Below are 18,484 nucleotides of genomic sequence, written 5' to 3' on the forward strand. Positions count from 1 at the left end.
ATTTTTATGAACCTTTGGTATGACTTGGTCAGGGTTCGAACCTGCAACCTCACAAATCGGAGGAGGACACTCTAACCACTAGACCACTGGAGTGGTCTGTAAGGTGAGTGAAACTTGGTGCAAACAACTTAAGCTTCTACAAAGAAATTGGAAGATAAATTTGAACTTTTAAATCATTTTCAGCAAAATCCATACCAGGCTAGTAACTCAAAATAGGCAATATCTGACCCCTGGAAAACATGGAGTAAACAGTTCCATCTGTTCCCTGCATAGCCATAATATAACTGTTTACAACTGACTAAGTTAAGTCCTTTGTAGTCTCCTAAAAACAGGACTTACTGTGTTTTGCTGCATCATATATTCAATGATTTCTTTCATAAATCTAACAAACTCACAACCAAATATAGTAGTGCTAATGTAGCAATTAGGATCCCAAAACAATGTTTAATGTTTAATAAAGTTTCATTATTTTTTTTTGCAGAGTCTGGGAAAGCTTGAGTTTGTGAATCCACTTAATTAAACAACATTGTTTCATTTACTATACACCATACACCATGTTTAGAAACTCTGGTCACTGCTGTGGCCCTAATCTGAACACACCTTCAGCATATTCCATAACAATCATCAGGGCTTTGTCTTCAAGGAAATTCTCGTAGTACTCAATGATGTTGGGGTGACTCAGCATGGATAGGACCTTTACCTCATTGAGCGCTGCTTGTCGCTCTTCCTTCGTCATCTGCTCCACAGGAATCTGTTTGATGATGACATATTTTTTATCACTCAGTCGTCGACAGAGATGGACTGTTCTGTAAGAAGATAAAATAAAGTTTTGGTCACTTAGCTGGTACCTAAAACTACCATAAAAAACACATATTTTAGGGTACAGCATAGCAAACAGCTATTTATTATGACAAGAGCATTTTTAAATAACAGCTATCTGTGGCAGAAATAAAATGAATAGGAATAAAAAACTGCACATTATTTTACCCACCTTTCCCAAACCTTGCTGATCCTGTCAAACTCATCAAGATGATGTATTTGAACCAACTTGCAACTACATAAACAAGTATATTACAAAGTTTGCTGCAATTCTACCAAAAGGTGTTGGCAAATTACAAAATAATGAGACCGCTCCAGTGGCCTAAGTGGTTAGAGTGTCCGCCTCGGATGCAGGAGGTCGTGGGTTCAAACCTCGGCAGAGTCATACAAAATACTGTGGGGTTTTGTTTAGATACATACTAAATCTAAACAGCTGAATTTATCTTTCATAAAAGTTTTTTCAAAAATTAACATACATACAAAACTGGATTCAAATTGCCCCAAAGTGGTAATTTTTATTTTACGATAAGACCTAAAAAGAAAAAGTTCATTCAATGCAATAATGTTGAACTCACAGGCAAAGGATATGTTTTTTTATATAATGTTACAGATCTTTATAAGGTTATGTGATGTAAATCAGTACATGTGTGACATCTGTGATTGAACATTATGCCTGGAATCAATGGTCAGTCCAAATTAATCCATTTGTTAGGTGCAAGCCAACAGAAATCCACAAGCTTTACTGGATTCACCCTCTGCAAGTTCTCTGCAGTAATGTCAAAAAATAATAAAAAGTGGCAGAAAACTTGTTGGGTCTAAAAGTTTGCATTGACACAAGATAAAATAAGAAACATAACAGCACAGAGATTAACAACTGGTCGACAGACAAAATGCTTTGATGACATCACTAGGGGTTGCGTGACTAAGAGGACAATGGAGGCTGCCATATTGTGGATCTACCACAAGAACATGTCCTCAAAATGTACCTCAAAATGCTGATTGATCTGTTATTGTGATACAACTGGGATATTCTCTCAATAATTAATATGGTATTATCTTCTATATACTTTCTTTTTCAATATTGTTAGTAAATGATTTGATTACAAAAGTAAATTTTTGGTTGAACTTTCCTTTTTATCTCAATGGCACCAAAGGATGGACAATTTATAACCAAAGACTCAAAAACCCTTGATCCCTTTATTACTTAGAGCACCTTAAAAGAACATCCTGCAATTAACATAACACTCCGGATAGAGTTAATAAGGTAATCATTAACAGCTTTTGTGTACACATGTTAACCTTAATCTGACAACCAAATCACGCATCGTTGCACCAGTTGCAATGATTGCTGAAAAGGTTCTGGTTTCCAGTAGACTTTTTCTTGATGGTTTCTATAAATGTAAGGATAGAATGCATACATTTTTTAAAATTCTTTTTAAAAAAGTTTAAACAACACATCCTTTCGTTTTCAAAGGCAGATTTCAACTATAAAACAGTATTTGCAGTAGACAGTATAATAAAGGGTATGTTTGTCCAAATGAATTACATGCATGTCAAAGCAAAGTGAGCACTAATTAGGCACCCAAAATATATGCATGTTTCCAGCTGGTAAACCATCCCTGTTTCTCATTGCTGACCCTAGCACTTTTTTCCCCATAGTAAAAAATAAAAAATAACAATATAAAACAAAACATTTTTATAAAAATTTTAATTTCCTCAAACTGATTTGAGCACCTGATTGAGTTGGTTTTGCCCAGTATTTTGAAGCACTTAGTACATTATATTTATTAATCATTATAAATATAAATAATGTTTTTAAAAATTCCTAATTAACCTAATTTTTAAACCAGTGCAATACGAAATACATATATCTTTTATTTACCTTTTAAGCAATCTGTTCAATTCATAGGTTACATGCTTCACTTGTACAGGAAGTTTAAAGCTTCTGATAGAAGTATGATAAGTAGACAATCTTCCTAAGGGTAAGGGGCATACATGGGGATAAATATTAATAATTTACTAGTTTTTCAACAGCCTGAAAATAAAATCAATAAAATTTCACATATTGTCAGTATGACCAAAATTTTCTCAGCAACTTTTGTTTTTGACAAGACCAATGGGCACTTTGCTTACAGTACAGGAAGGTCCTGATCTGAAACTGGTGCAACCCCAGGCATCAGGATATGGGATTCTTTGAGTACTGTAATATATACATTGTTCCATACTTGAAGCAAACTAATTTCATGTTTGTTATTTGAAAGTAAATTAAACCTCATACAAACTGCAACAAGAGCATAAAATTCTTTCTGAAAAAACTACTCTTCCATTACAACTGTCAGTTATTTCAAAGTAATGTCATATAAACAGCAATTTAATTAAAATCAAAAACACAGGCTTCGTAAATACTTGTTTGACAAACAACATGCACCATCTATACTCTCTTATAAGTCAAGTCAAACCGCATACAACAAAGATCCATATCTGCCACAGCTTAAGTTATCTGCATATAAGGCTCTATGTTATTTGTTCTACTGATTACTCCTAACAAACTGCACAGACCCAGATCTGCTGGCACATTATGTGCCGACAGATCTGGGTCAGTGCAGCTTGCAGTTGGACTCATGGTATCAGTGAGTATATACTGTAATTTTTCATTCATTCTTTTTTAGAATACCTAACAATATTAATTTATAATTCATATCATTCAAAAGTATAACAAATTCTCTGCTGGCTGTACAACATTTGAAAATTTCATTTTAAATTTAAGGGCTGAATCACAGGTCACAAAATGGTATCTATGAAATGTCTTGATCCAGCGCAACGGTCAGATATGTAAAAATTGCAATATTTTATGCATTCCTTCATCAAATCCTAATTGGTATCATTTCAAAACTACATAGATTTTCGGTCAAATACACACCCTGTCAGAAAGCTATTTGTAATTTTGAGTTCCGTATCCTGATTCTATGAGCCTAACATTCTGTCTTTATATAGCATAAACTGTTTCACTGTGGCAACTGTCAAATGTGTACATGTACAAGCAGTTTTTTTCTTATGAATGTTGTTATTAAATCAAGTCATAAAACAAGTGAAGTATCATTCAAAAGCCAAATAAGGTTTCTATAGATTCCAAAACTTTTGGAAAAGTGTTAAGCAAATTTAAAGACAGCATCTATGGTTTAATCACAATCAATAAATTCTCTTTGAAACAGCTGTTTTTCCATCACAGATGTCAACTAAATACTTACTGCTCTATTTATACCTTCTTCAAGTTAAATCAAGTCATATCTAATATAATTTAAAATTTGTAGACCACACAAGCTCTAAAAATATAACTTTTATTTTAAGTGTAAAAATATGAAAAACAATGTTGTCATTGAAATAATCTAAATCTATTTTATGATACAAGTGTGCAGTATAAATTAATAACTTTTTTCATACATTCCAAATCTGTATGCAGTTAAGCCCTGCTTTGTATCATTTAAAACCTGAATGTATTTATGTGTCCAATACAAATGCTGAATTTTTCAAAAATACAAATTTAAGAGTAAAATAACCTTTATTACAACCACAACTCCCTCAAATCTTTTAATTTTTCTGATTTATGTATATCTTTATCATTCATTCATCAAGTCTGATTTTGTTGTACTTAAGAGATTAATGAATTTTATGCAAACTTGTCAATTCTCTAGTGTTGCTGAGTCATTTTTAAACAGTAAATGCATGCATAGAAATTAACAAACATAATCCAAAAACATGTTTTGAGTTCCAGTTTAAATTTTTAAATTATGGGTGCTTGTTTTCTTTTTTGGTGACTCATATGTTTCACTAGAAATTATGTCAAATTTGAACTATATCCCACTTTTATGGCACTTCTGTAACAAATATGACTCAGACAAAATGGAAGGAAAAAAACAGTACAGTACATTAAAGCTTTGATTATTCTAACTCCTATGATTCTCTGCAAACCTTCCTAGTCTTCACATTAGTAGATTAAGACTAGTACTTAATGGGAATTTGAATATTAAAGATTTAAAATAATTGAGAATTGGGGAATTCATGATTTTTTTTTGCATGCTGTGTGAATCCGTGAATTGCTGAAAAAGTCGTGAAATTCACGCCAAAATTGTGAGGGTTGGCAGCTATGAGAGAACTATATAATCTTGTAACTGAGAGGATTTTTTCAGTTGTGCTTTTAAGACCTAGCACTTTTAAGTTGTATTATACATTATGTCCAGTATTTCATTTTTGGGCTGGAAATTTTATTTCTTCAAATTACTGAATTCAAGTGATTATTTTCTCTGGAAATACAAAAGTTATATGATAAAATTCTTGGACAGAAACATTCACTGGAATTTATAGTGAATTCAAACCTGAAATTATCTTAGTGTGATTCAACAAAAGATTGTTGACACATCAGCACTCTATAAGCTACCACAGACAAATCATCAGCTTCAGTTTTTGGATTTATTCTGGACTTCTACTTAATTTTATTCAGGACTTTATATTATTAGGACTTGTGTTTGTAATTCTTGTATTATTTTGGGATTTAATTCACATGTTCTTTTTTCTCATTTTCACTTTGTATTCTAGGGAAATAAATAATTTGTTGAAATTTTGCAAAGCTTGTTGCCTTTCACTCTTTTCTGTTATTTATTTTAAGAGCATTGACTTGTAACATATACTATTGTTTAATCAGCTGTAATTATTAACATTATGTAATGATTTTAAAGAAAAAAATATTCATATTCCGTATTTAAATTATTAAGTGTATCCCTCTCTCTGATATGTTACACATATTCATACATATAAAAAAACACTGTGCATCAAAATAGTGTCCATTACTGTGTTGTAGTTTAATTTGATATTGTACTGTCTGTTACCTAATGTGTATCATCTTTTAATTTGTTGCATTGCCTTTCATCTAATATTGCATTGTCATTTAAATTTGCTGTTTCTATTGGCACTGTAATGTCTGCATATATACCCTTACACTGTAAGTATGTACTATGTGTGTACCTGCATGCTGAATCATGTTTTTAAACACTTTTGGAACTTTTCTAGTTTTAATGATAAATGAGAGGGCTATAACCTGCAGATAAGAGAAACATAAATGAATAAAGAAAACGTGGCTCCTTACTCGGGCATAGCCTCTCTCAATTTGGATACAATTATGATATAATGCGAAAACGACACACAAAGAACACACACATAGAACATTAGGACATCTTTTTTTAAAATCAAATACTGCACTGTTTTCTTGTCAAAATTCAAAATTTCCAAATAAAATTCATACAAAACCAATCTGGACATTTTACAACATCCAAATATTTTATATGATAAGACAACTTGGGATATATTTTGAATCTGTCCTCCCTACATACAAATCTATAGCAAAAACACAATTTTGCAAAGACACACATAGCACACACGGGACATAGGAGATCTCTGGCAAAGATCACCTAACAAACAAGGGAAGGAATTCTGATACTGGGGATCAAACCCACAATGGGATGAACAACCCTTTAGAACACACTAGGAAAATAAATACCCCATCACAAATTTAGTTCAAAAATTTTGGATCAGAATTCTTTTCATAAAATTTCCAACAAACATAACTTTGGGGGCTACACATAACAACACTTTTATTTATTAATTTTTTTGGGAAAAGTGGCGGGCGGGGGCGGTCTGGTTCCCCCACTCCCTGAAGTACAGAGCTATAGTCTGACAATACAAACCCTTTTGTTTGTATTCCCCCTACTGATTTAAATAATGGAAACCTTTAATGTGATAAAAAGTGCAAGGAACTTAGTCAATTCATTCATTGATTTATAGTTTCTAACTGACTGAGTAGAGTGGCCCTAACACCGTGACCTTCTGCACGTTTCATGCTTAACGGAAGTTTTCAATGTAATAGACGTACATGCTCGCATCCATTTCCAGTTCCTGGACAAGTCCATTTTCAGCAAAGGGGTGTGTCACAACTACAGCTGTACATACATAAGTCGTCTGCTTCCGATATTTACAATGTCGAATAGGAAAATAATGACAACAACAAATTCACTTTTCACGTGGATTTAACAAGCGGTTTAATTTCTATGTTCATGTGTGCAAAGGGATATAATTCCAAACTCTCAACGTAATGGTAATTTACGAAATTATCCGGCAGTTGCCAAACAGGATGAACTACGCCATTATGTTGTCTGATGGAAATAAACTTGCCTATAGTGTATGCAATATGGCGCCATGTTAGTATGGAAAGTCTGTTAAGCATGAAAGGGTGCAAGGGATGCCAACACTTAGTGCCATTCTGGTCACAGTCAGGTTAGAAATTATAAATCAATGATTCAATTGACTTAGTTCTGTGCACTTTTTATCAAATTAAACATTTTCGTTATTGAAATCGGTAGGGGGGTACAAACAAACGGGGATGTATGGTCAGACATAGTGTTTTATTATATTATTTCACCGACGTTCTTGTATCTTGGCTTCAGATAAAACTAATTGGGAATTTAAGCAACATTACAAGATAACAGGCTTCATTAAAACCCCTACTCAATAACTGGTAAATAATATGTTTGTTTGATAATTGGTTTACATTGATCTTCATAAGCATCCAATTCATCTAAATGTCTGTCACATGCAATAAGACAGCGGGTCCTACCAAACGCCGTTAAGAGGCACTAAGAGATGTACTGGCATTGCACTCCGATAAATCAACCCCACAAATATGTGTTGACACTGATGCAAGATGTTGTACAATATCATCACGGGTGAAGGATGATTTATCGGCCTAGTGACATTGGTGTCGGACGACAATAAAACAACATAAGATATATAAAACTGAAGTTATCAAATTTCCTCGAAAACACGTTACCCATAAGCTCCTCTGCCCACAACTCTGATTTTTTCATACTTCTCCATTCCAGAGAATTTACTGTGCGTAGATCACCCCATGTTTGACTACTGTTTTCACTTCTTTATCATCAGTAAGAATGTTTACATGATTTCGATATCGTTCGCAAATCTCGTGCACCTGCGAGAAGATACCAAGACTGGAACACGCAATACATTTTATAGTGAAAAAGTTTAAAGTAAACTATATAGAACTCTTCAACTGGTGCAAAGATGGCAACATTATCAAGGAGGGTTTCGAACAAATGCTTGAAAAGCTGGAAGACTTATCAAGTATATATATCCAAAAAATAAACGTGTCATGGTGTTGAACATTTGTATATTTAATATCTGATCCAAAGTAATGATTTTAGATATTTGTCCATTCGGAATAATTGCATTAAAGATTTGTAAATTCGAAAAATTCTCAAGTCGTGGGAAGGTCATTTGAAAAGCTGATATAAGTATATAGAACAAATTGGGCAATTATTGACGCACTACGGATAAAGCACGGGTAGTTCGTTTTATAGACAAGCAATTATTTTTACCAGTTCATGGAAGTTCGTTATCGTTTGCATAAATACATGATGCAGTATTGACACTTTAACGGGGGTGGGTGGTAGCGTGTAATATTAATCCTACATGCAAGATATAGCACATGTTGATTTTGTTTAGGTGCTATGTCTTACTTTCAAAATAACGGCCTTGTATAGCCTGTTCCGATGTCATTGACATCGGAATGAGTAATCGAAGTTTCAGGAACATCTCACACACTTGGCAGCCTATATCGACACTCTTCCACTAATTTATGTGTAATTAATATACTTTCTGTGCCGAAGTAAGTTCAGGTAGGTACATGTTGGGGATAAGTTTCTTTGATGAAATGAACTGTTGCTTACAGTTCTAATAGGCATAATATATTTTTATTTGTTTCATTAAAGAATAATATTTCAACTTACCCCAATTTCGGCATTTCCGGCTTTGATCGCTTTCCAGTCAACTGAAATGTAGGCCAACAAAACTTGAAAATAGGTCCATTTCTTTTGTGAGAATTTGAATTTATTTGAAAAAAGACATCAGAGTAAGTAAAGTCTGACTAAAACATGACTTTACTTTGTAGAAAAGCATCATTTGTCAGTTGTTTGAAATATTCCTGAAAATTTTACTTTCGTAATGATGTTAGTTGATGTCAAAACATGCCAGCCCGTCATATGATCTGTTTATGTGAAGTAACCATTAATCACAGATCAATATCTATTTTGCAGCACAGGACAGCTTCATTACTTTTAAGAAGACATCTTGTGTTGCCTTGCCTGAAATATGACAGCTACCACAGAACATTCCAAGCACTGATCTCTCCCCATGCCAGGCTTTTGCATTCCTCTGCTGGTACATACTCTGCAATTCATTATATAAGTAATCAATGGCCACATCCATTCTTCTAATGTTTGTAGATATGTTTAAAGCCAAAGAACATTATTATTCTGCTTGATTCTATTCAAATCACATTAAAATATATATTTTAGATATATTTTTCTTCTTCTAAGAATGAAAGCAATTTCCTTGCATATTGGCTTATGTAGTTCTTATGTAATGAAAATTATCCAGATGGAATATTAATAACTAAAATGACAAAAATTAGAAGCCTAGCATTTGGTGGCCCAGCCAAATACTTTCTTTTTTTTGGGTATCTATTTTTGAGGATTTGCAAAAAATGACGTTTTCATTTGGTATTTAAATATATAGGCTAGAAAGGGTCCTATTGGTTCCACAGAAGGGGCCCTATTCCTTCCACAGAAGAATCACTGTTCATTTGGTCGCTAAATTCTTGATGGGAGCTGCAGTTAGAGTATCTGACTCCTAATCCAAGTGTTACAGGTTCAGTACCCATCCATGCCACAATATGCCCATGGGGAAGACACTTATCTTCCATTTCCTGAGTATGTTAATGTTATGCTCAGTAAAGTGATTAAAGTGCCAATAAAAAGAACCCCAAAATATTCTTGGTTTGTTGCAGCAATGAAATTAACACTTTATAAAATGAAAACCTTTAACTTTACAGCATTGATGGGCCAAAAGAGAAGGGAGAATAATATGAGTAGCTATCAGTATAAAAGAATTGCTGATAATTTTCCTAATAGTTTGATTTCTAAGCATTTTAATTTGTATGAGAATTTTGTTAAGATGTATTACACAATTTTGAAAATTTAGAATTAAAGCTTTTTGATTGTTTTGTGTATGTATGCAATATAAAAAAATGAAAGTGCAAACAGTTAAGCTGTTTGTGATAAATAACATGGCTAGCACAGCTGAGAAACAAAAATATATAAAAATTTGGCTGTTGAACAAGTCCAAAAGAAGAGCCAAGCTACCATTGCAAGCATCTGTATAAAAAATTAATAAAATTCCCTGATAGAACTCTTTTTAAACTCATAGATATTGTTCTTGATGGGTACAGCAGACTTGTGTAATTGATAGTTTGTTTCATGAGTTACCTGTAGTTGTTTGCATGTATGTTATATCCCAAACTGAATCAAATCAGATCTCCACTGTACTTTGTGAAGATATAACAGTAACCGCTTAGGAGTCTAGCGACCTTTGAATTAGCCAATGGAAATGCAGGTTTCAGAAATCTGAAAGTGAATCAAATCATTGGCACGCATTAATGCTCTTCTGTTATACTGCTCAGTCTACCAAATGTGAAGATATATGACTTGATCTGATTGGCTGATAAAATTAGCTATTATGGTAATAACATAGGTCACCAGAATATGACCCATAAACAGTCGCCGTCAGATTTTCATGTAGGACATTGGAGATATGATTTTATTAAGATTTTTTTTAATCAATTAGTTTACTTGTTTCAACAGATTCAAAGCTTGCAAAAACCTCAAACCCTATTAGAAAAAAGCCTGATAATTGCCCACCTGTTGAAGTTGTTTTAAGTTACTCAAAAGGATTTGTGTATTGTAAATCTAGTTTGTCCAGCAGCTTAACAGTTGGTACCAGTTGTAAACCTATGCTACTATTTCATTTACATATATTTTCAGGTCACTATGGCAAAGTGGAATCATTCAATCTGTCTGATATTGGGGAAGGAATCAGAGAGGTAGAGATAAAAGAATGGTAAGTTCATACCAGTCAGTAAAATCCATTCAGGTTTCAGTTTATTAGCTTTACTGTTCTTAGACTATAAAACAGTCAGGGTTAAGTCTATTAGCATTACTGTTCTTAGACTATAGAACACAGTCAGGGCTAAGTCTATTAGCATTACTGTTCTTAGACTATAAAACACAGTCAGGGTTAAGTCTATTAGCATTACTGTTCTTAGACTATAGAACAGTCAGGGTTAAGTCTATTAGCATTACTGTTCTTAGACTATAGAACACAGTCAGGGTTAAGTCTATTAGCATTACTGTTCTTAGACTATAGAACACAGTCAGGGTTAAGTCTATTAGCATTACTGTTCTTAGACTATAAAACACAGTCAGGGTTAAGTCTATTAGCATTACTGTTCTTAGACTATAGAACACAGTCAGGGTTAAGTCTATTAGCATTACTGTTCTTAGACAATAAAACACAGTCAGGGTTAAGTCTATTAGCATTACTGTTCTTAGACTATATAACACAGTCAGGGTTAAGTCTATTAGCATTACTGTTCTTAGACTATAAAACACAGTCAGGGTAAAGTTTATTAGCTTTACTGTTCTTAGACTATAAAACACAGTCAGGGTTAAGTCTATTAGCATTACTGTTCTTAGAAAATAAAACACAGTCAGGGTTAAGTCTATTAGCATTACTGTTCGTAGACTGTAAAATAGTGTTCAGTTTACTAGCATTACTGTTTGTAGACTTAAATACAGTGTTCAGTTTATTAGCATTACTGTTTGTAGACTTAAATACAGTGTTCAGTTTATTAGCATTGCTATTCATAGACTGTCAGATAAAGTCAGGGTTTAGTTTATTAGCATTAATGTTTGTAGGCTATCAAATACAGTCAAGGTTCAGTCTGATTTGTCCTTTATATACAGGTGTCCTTGATAGTCTTTTTCATACTCTTCCTAATCATACATTTATTTGCTCATTCTTATTACTTTTTGTTAATAATTGTTTGACTGATATTAAGGCATCATCATTAAATTTGTACAGTTAAAATCCCATAACACTGTTATAGCAAATTATTGACAGGTGCTCAGAGGTGATTGTTTTGAGAGAATTGGTACATGTAGAATTAGCCACAAGTTACCTGCAGTTAGAATGGCTGCTTGGGATCAAGACCAGTGTATCTTTTCATCCTTGAAATGTGTGTGTTTTTTATATTTTTAACGAATCTTTAACAATTTGAGTCATATTGTTATGATATCGGCAGTGTGGCAGTTTATTGTGATGTCTAGCACTGGGACATCATGCCAAAAACATGTAGTATCATGTCCAACCCAATTGCATTATCCTGACACCAGGCTGATCATGCTTGAAATGTGACCTTACAATAAATATGTGTACATCAATGTTATCTTGATGCCATAACTTTTTCATTAGTTTATGTTGACTTTATAAGCATTACTGTTCATAGACCAGACGAGTTTTATGATGGCTTGTTATTCACTGTCCATAAGCATGAGTTTTACATTACTGCGTCTAAACTGCATGCAACATTGCCATGAAATTTTGTGCACAAATTCATCACATGGTCTAGTTTGTCCTAAATGAAAATGGTGCTCCTCAGATGCCCAGTATGGCCACCTCTGTGGCCCTTTTTAAAATCTTATCACTTCTTCAGAACAAATGGACATGTAGACACCATTCAGGGTTTATTAGTCCAAAATGATAATGGTACTGAGCTGACATCCATGTTTTCACCACCATGGGGGACACATGGAAACTTTTGTCATCACACTACCGATAAAGAAATGGTCTTATTGACATGGGCTTTTCACTTAAAGACTTCTTTTCATGCCCAATTGGTCCTCAGTAAAATTTGTGCTGATCAGATACTCAATAAAGCTGCCAGTCATGCAAATCATGTTATAGCTCATACTGAATAGTTGTGGCTTGTATCAGTATCAAGACTTGGTGTGATGTATAGATGGTCCACAATGAATACCATCTCAATGTGCCATCTTGAAAATCTTTTTATTACTATTCCTTCTGAATGGATGGTTACATCAACATAGCGGTCAATGTGCCATCTTGAAAATCTTTTTATTACTATTCCTTCTGAATGGATGGTTATATCAACATAGAGGTCAATGTGCCATCTTGAAAATCTTTTTATTACTATTCCTTCTGAATGGATGGTTATATCAACATAGAGGTCAATGTGCCATCTTGAAAATCTTTTTATTACTATTCCTTCTGAATGGATGGTTATGTCAACAAAGAGGTGTCCCTACAAGACTTCTTTTCGTATCTGGTTGCATCTTTGATGGCTGGGGGACCTGAGTGGCTGAGTGGTCTAAAGCGCTCTCCGTTACGGATCACTGCCATCTCACCTCTGTCTGCGTGGGTTTGAGTCTAGGATTCGGCTAACGTGGGTATGTGGGAAAGCTCGCCATTAGTTTCTCGTGGGTCGGTGGTTCTTCCCAGGGTTTTCCCGAGTTCTTCCTCCACCATTAATACTGGCTGCCATGCATAGCCTATCGTGTGCTGAAATATGGCGTTAAACCCCACAACAACAACTTTGATGGCTGAGGGTCATTGACCCAATTCATTCTACATCAGCCATGGTATATTTAGTGGACTGAAACGTGCCCTCTTGCAAATAAAAGAGTCCCTTGCTATAGCAAGTGAAATTAATAATCATTGAGGGAACTTGTTGTGTAATTTGGAATTAAATATTACTTAAAATGTTTAAACTAGAGAAACTTGTGTGCAGCTTGTATTGTGTATGGAGGCTACTATGATTATTTCAGATGATCTCCAAATTCAAATGTAGCAAGTGATCTGACTGGGTCACTTTCTTTCAGCTGCATCCAATCAGAGATCAAAGCAATAGATACCATTTCAGATTGATAAATATGCCAAGAGTTCATTCAAAACAAAATGGGTCAACTACCCTCGGCTAGCTAAGATGGTCTAGTTGTTTCTGAAGTGAGACTTGTGCAGATCTAACAAATTTGACAATAATAATAATAATATTAATAATATGTATTGCATATAATAAGAAGTGGCTGTTTATCTAAGGGACCATGTATTAGAGAAGGGTTTTAAATCCACTGAGTTCATATAAAACACAATATTTTTATGATTTTAACCCATTTTATTATCAAGCTTGGGTGCCTGTGTAAAATAAATTTGACTTCCTTCATGCCATGTTCTGGACTGATGATGAGCAGGCAAATTAATAATTTATGCAAATTAGAAATTAAATGATGTTGAATTTTGATTTTTGCTAATTATTTCTTAAGACGCAAATGTGCATCAACCCCACCCAGGAATGAGTTAGTAGTACATTTTACTATGCACAGCCAAGTCTTGTCCACCCAGGTATGACTTACTAGTGCATTTTACTTCACACAGCCAAGTCTTGTCTACCCAGGTATGAGTTAATATTACATCTAACTTTGCACAGCCAAGTCTTGTCTACCCAGGTATGAGTTAATATTACATCTAACTTTGCACAGCCAAGTCTTGTCTATCCAGGTATGAGTTAATATTACATCTAACTTTGCACAGCCAAGTCTTGTCCACTTGGGTACGAGTTAATATTACATCTAACTTTGCACAGCCAAGACTTGTCTACTCAGGTACGAATTAATAGTACATTTAACTTTGCACAGCCAAGTCTTGTCTACTCAGGTACAAGTTAATAGTACATTTAACTTTGCACAGCCAAGTCTTGTCTACTCAGGTACAAGTTAATAGTACATTTAACTTTGCACAACCCAGTACTGTCTAATCAGGTACAAGTTAATAGTACATTTAACTTTGCACAACCCAGTACTGTCTAATCAGGTACGCGTTAATAGTACATTTAACTTTGCACAACCCAGTACTGTCTAATCAGGTACGAGTTAATAGTACATTTAACTTTGCACAGCCAAGTCTTGTCCACTTGGATATGAGTTAGTAGTGCATTTTACTTTTCAGTCAGATCTTATCCATTCAGTGTGAGAGGACTATTGGTGTTTCTAAGCTGCAGCGAACAAGTTGATAGTCAGCACTTGGACATTAATTTTAAGGTCAAAGTTCATAACTAAAAAATGTAGTTGTACTGGCTTGCGAGTAGAATAGCACAAGCAAGTATGAATGGATTTTTTATCAAACTCGCCTCATGAATATGTCTGATAAATCCCATGGATGATTACACTTAAATAACTTTGTTTTGTTTTCGTCATTTTATCCATATCTGGTTTGAGGTCAAAGGCCATGACAAAGAATTTTGTCCTGCACTTACATGTATTGTATGACTCACATATAAGAAGATATTTTTATTACCCAATTTGGCATGGAGGAGTGAGGGTTTCAAGTCTTGGCAGTTTAAAAAAAGGACAGAAGAAATGGACTTATCTTAGATTCATAAAGATAGTTGCTCACCAGTCTCTTCAGTGGATATTTGTATTTAGTTAGGTTTATCAAATTTTTGCTTTTAGGTTTGTCAAAGTTGGAGACAGAGTGAGCCAGTTTGAAAGCATCTGTGAAGTGAAGAGTGACAAAGCAGCAGTAACCATCACAAGCCGCTATGATGGAATCATCAAGAAGATCTATTATGACGTGGATGAGATTGCTCTTGTTGGCAAGCCATTGGTGGATATAGAATTAGATGGCAATGCATCTGGTAAATGAAAACACATTCAGCATATATTCAAACCTATTGTATGTAGCTAACTTTGGAAAGTAAAAAAATTGGTCTCTTAAGATAGCTTCCTAATGGAAGTTTAATTTTACAATAATAAGATGAATGGGAATCACAAAAAGTGTCTGTTTAAGGCAGGTGAATGGGAATTACAAAAGGTTTCTGTTTAAAGCAGGTGAATATCTAAAGAATGTGATCTGTAAGACAGGTTTGAATGCATGTCCTGTGCAGGGATCCTGAGATTGTCATGGTTGCAAACAGACATTTTGACAGACTTCATGGAAACACATGAATCTGATGTTTGTAATGTACACAGTTGAAAGTTCCCCATCATGTGACGGACATTCCATCTTAAGAATGTACCCACAGGTCGATCTTCCAAATTGTGCAAATGCATTGGTTTATTGTTGGGGTAGGGGTTTGAGATGGTTGGAAAGCATTTAGTAGGGGAAAAAAAATCAATGCATTGGGATACTAAATTTCAAGTTAATTTTGTACTGTTGAGCAAGCAAACAGAAGTTTTTGTTATTTATTTCACTTGAGGCTCCTTGTGTTCTGCATCGTGAAGTTTGTACTTCACTCCATAATTCAGTGCCTGCTATGGAAACCTGAATAACTCCATTTCTGTACAAATCTGTTGTTATATTCCACAGTTATTTGATTCCTACATTTGCCTCATAGGAACGATAGTGGATAGAGTGTACTGAATTATTTGACTGAGAGTCCTTGGCCGATTCTGTTTCTCCATGTATATAATTCTTCCCTTGTTTTCTCTATTTCCCCCTGCCCCCTTGCTTCATAGACTGATTTTTAAAAAAAAATAATTTGTTGCATTAACTTGGCTTGGTAGTTGTTGGTGAGGATGATTGTAATTTTCCCCATACTGAACTTGGAGACAGGAACTGCACTGATTTGTTTTCTTCTCTCCAATTCAGTACAGTTACAAATGTATAAATGGCTAAAAGAACATCACAGTTCTTTTTCCTGAGTTGAAACTTTAGAGCATAACCATCTACTTCTCAGAATTGCTAGTTCTGTATGGTGGAAAATGCGTTTTCTGTGTCAGAAGTTTTGTACAATGTATATATGCTGACTGACTTTGTACAATGTATATATGCTGACTGACTTTGTACAATGTATATATGCTGATTGACATTGTACAATGTATATATGCTGACTGACTTTGTACAATGTATATATATGCTGATTGACATTGTACAATGTATATATGCTGACTGACTTTGTACAATGTATATATGCTGACTGACTTTGTACAATGTATATATGCTGATTGACATTGTACAATGTATATATGCTGACTGACTTTGTACAATGTATATATGCTGACTGACTTTCATGATGAGAATAGGAGAATGACTTTGAAACAAAAAGCAATCTGCATACAACAGCAGTGCATGCAAACAGATTTAAGACTGAGAAAATATTATTTGTTGACTAAGTGAATGATAATGAAATTGTTTAATATCAGTGTTTTTAGGATAAGCAATTGTGGTTATTTGTTAACTGAAAGAGACTTGTATCAAATATTCATTTTGAATAATATGTTCAGCTTCTGAATTTTCAAATTTGCAAAATAAAAATGGAAAAATTGTGTTGATATAAAGGAAGCTGTATTCTTTTTAAAATGTACGTGTTAATGATTAAATGGATTATGCATCATATTAAAGAATCAGATATTTGGATTGTTCAGTTAAATTTTCATGCAAAAATCTAGTATCGAAATTACTCCATTTTTTTTTATAGCTTTCAGAGGGTTTTGCTCCCATAGCCCTCCCGCACCCCAGGACTTTGTCCTTAACCCTTGGCCTACCTACTTTTCATTATTGTAGTTTTTCTGAACTTTCACCCATGAATAATATATTACGAAAAAAATGTTTCACCCACCCACCCCAATCATCTTTAGGACTTAGCAGGTGGTTGTTTAACCCTGATTTGCTATGGATTATCCTACAAAAATTCTTTTTTCAGCAAAATTTATATACACACTGGTCCTATCACCAGTCATGATGTTGCAACTTTTGCTCTATGGTTAATTCACTCACTTTAAGTAGAATGGTTTGGCAAAAAGTGTTCTCTTTGTTGATGTAGATGTTTTTTTTAATAAACATTTTCCCTCCGCCTCCTGACTTATGGCATTAGCAATATTTTTATGCATGGATGTGAGTAGTGCTCTCTCAAACATGCAAACTTAAACTGATACATGTTACATATGCCTTTGTTAGTTTCTCAGCTTGGCATATATTGGCTGCAATGTTTTTTATAAACTGCTTTAGCATTACAACAAAAATTATTAAAGAGAGGCCAAATTTAGAAATTAGTGGACAATTGTTAAGCAAAGGATAAAATTGCTTGTCACTACCCACTGTTAGCTAACTAACTAGAAGCAGTAAAGCCCTTGGACAGTTGAAATATAATGAGATTAGCTGTGACACCTCAGTTCTATCTTTGCTAACTAAGTTCCAATATGTTAACCCTTGGTGTATCTAGCAGATATTTCTGTGCTTCAAGCCTGTGAATTTCATTGGATGCTGTGGCAAGCCACCACATCCAATCAAAATTAAGTTGTTCAGATTTACAATAGTGCCTTTGTTGTCAAGTTAGTGTGTTTATTGAATGTCTAAATTAGGGTTTTTCTTTGGACTAAAGAGTCCCATAAGGAGCCCCAGTGTTAATATATAGCACTTTTTCAAAAGTTGGGAGTCCTAGGCTGTATAAAAAGAACAATACTATTATTCAATACATCAGTTAATAAAGATACTGCCAGTTTTGCTTTAAAATATTGCAATAATTTGTGAAAATATCTCTGCTTTGCCTTATTGACAGCATTCATATATTAGTCCAAAACAGTCCATATAAGCATACTGGTGTGAACATTGTCTCATGGACCTAAATTTGTCTTATATGGGTTATGTTTCATGACCTCTGTTTCCTTAGAATGACAGTAATCTTGTATCT

At 34.2% G+C, this 18,484-nt stretch overlaps 2 protein-coding genes across 8 annotated transcripts in view; one reads left to right on the forward strand and one right to left on the reverse strand.

The window, feature by feature from the left end:
• The window catches only part of LOC149806898 (serine/threonine-protein kinase Nek8-like), a 60,664-nt gene extending 52,817 nt beyond the window's left edge, over positions 1 to 7,847 (reverse strand). The window contains exons 1-2 of the mRNA XM_089959277.1: positions 7,697 to 7,847; positions 601 to 806 (exon numbers count right to left, since the gene is read on the reverse strand). Of these exons, the coding sequence (XP_089815403.1) occupies positions 601 to 806; positions 7,697 to 7,743 (253 nt within the window). The 5' untranslated portion in view covers positions 7,744 to 7,847. The remainder of the gene's footprint in view (positions 1 to 600; positions 807 to 7,696) is intronic.
• An 81-nt stretch (positions 7,848 to 7,928) lies between these two features.
• Positions 7,929 to 18,484, forward strand: part of LOC149806899 (lipoamide acyltransferase component of branched-chain alpha-keto acid dehydrogenase complex, mitochondrial-like) — a 34,751-nt gene continuing 24,195 nt past the window's right edge. For all 7 annotated transcript variants that reach the window (XR_016421243.1, XR_016421242.1, XR_016421251.1 and 4 more), the window contains exons 1-4: positions 7,929 to 8,007; positions 8,979 to 9,102; positions 10,764 to 10,839; positions 15,306 to 15,490. Coding sequence is in view for 2 of the 7 variants with exons in the window: in XM_089959304.1 (XP_089815430.1) it covers positions 7,948 to 8,007; positions 8,979 to 9,102; positions 10,764 to 10,839; positions 15,306 to 15,490 (445 nt within the window). In the remaining 5 variants the exon portion in view is untranslated. The remainder of the gene's footprint in view (positions 8,008 to 8,978; positions 9,103 to 10,763; positions 10,840 to 15,305; positions 15,491 to 18,484) is intronic.

This window comes from Sinohyriopsis cumingii, chromosome 1, assembly GCF_028554795.1.
Source record: "Sinohyriopsis cumingii isolate HCF-2022 chromosome 1, ASM2855479v2, whole genome shotgun sequence".
Classification (NCBI taxonomy): domain Eukaryota; kingdom Metazoa; phylum Mollusca; class Bivalvia; order Unionida; family Unionidae; genus Sinohyriopsis; species Sinohyriopsis cumingii.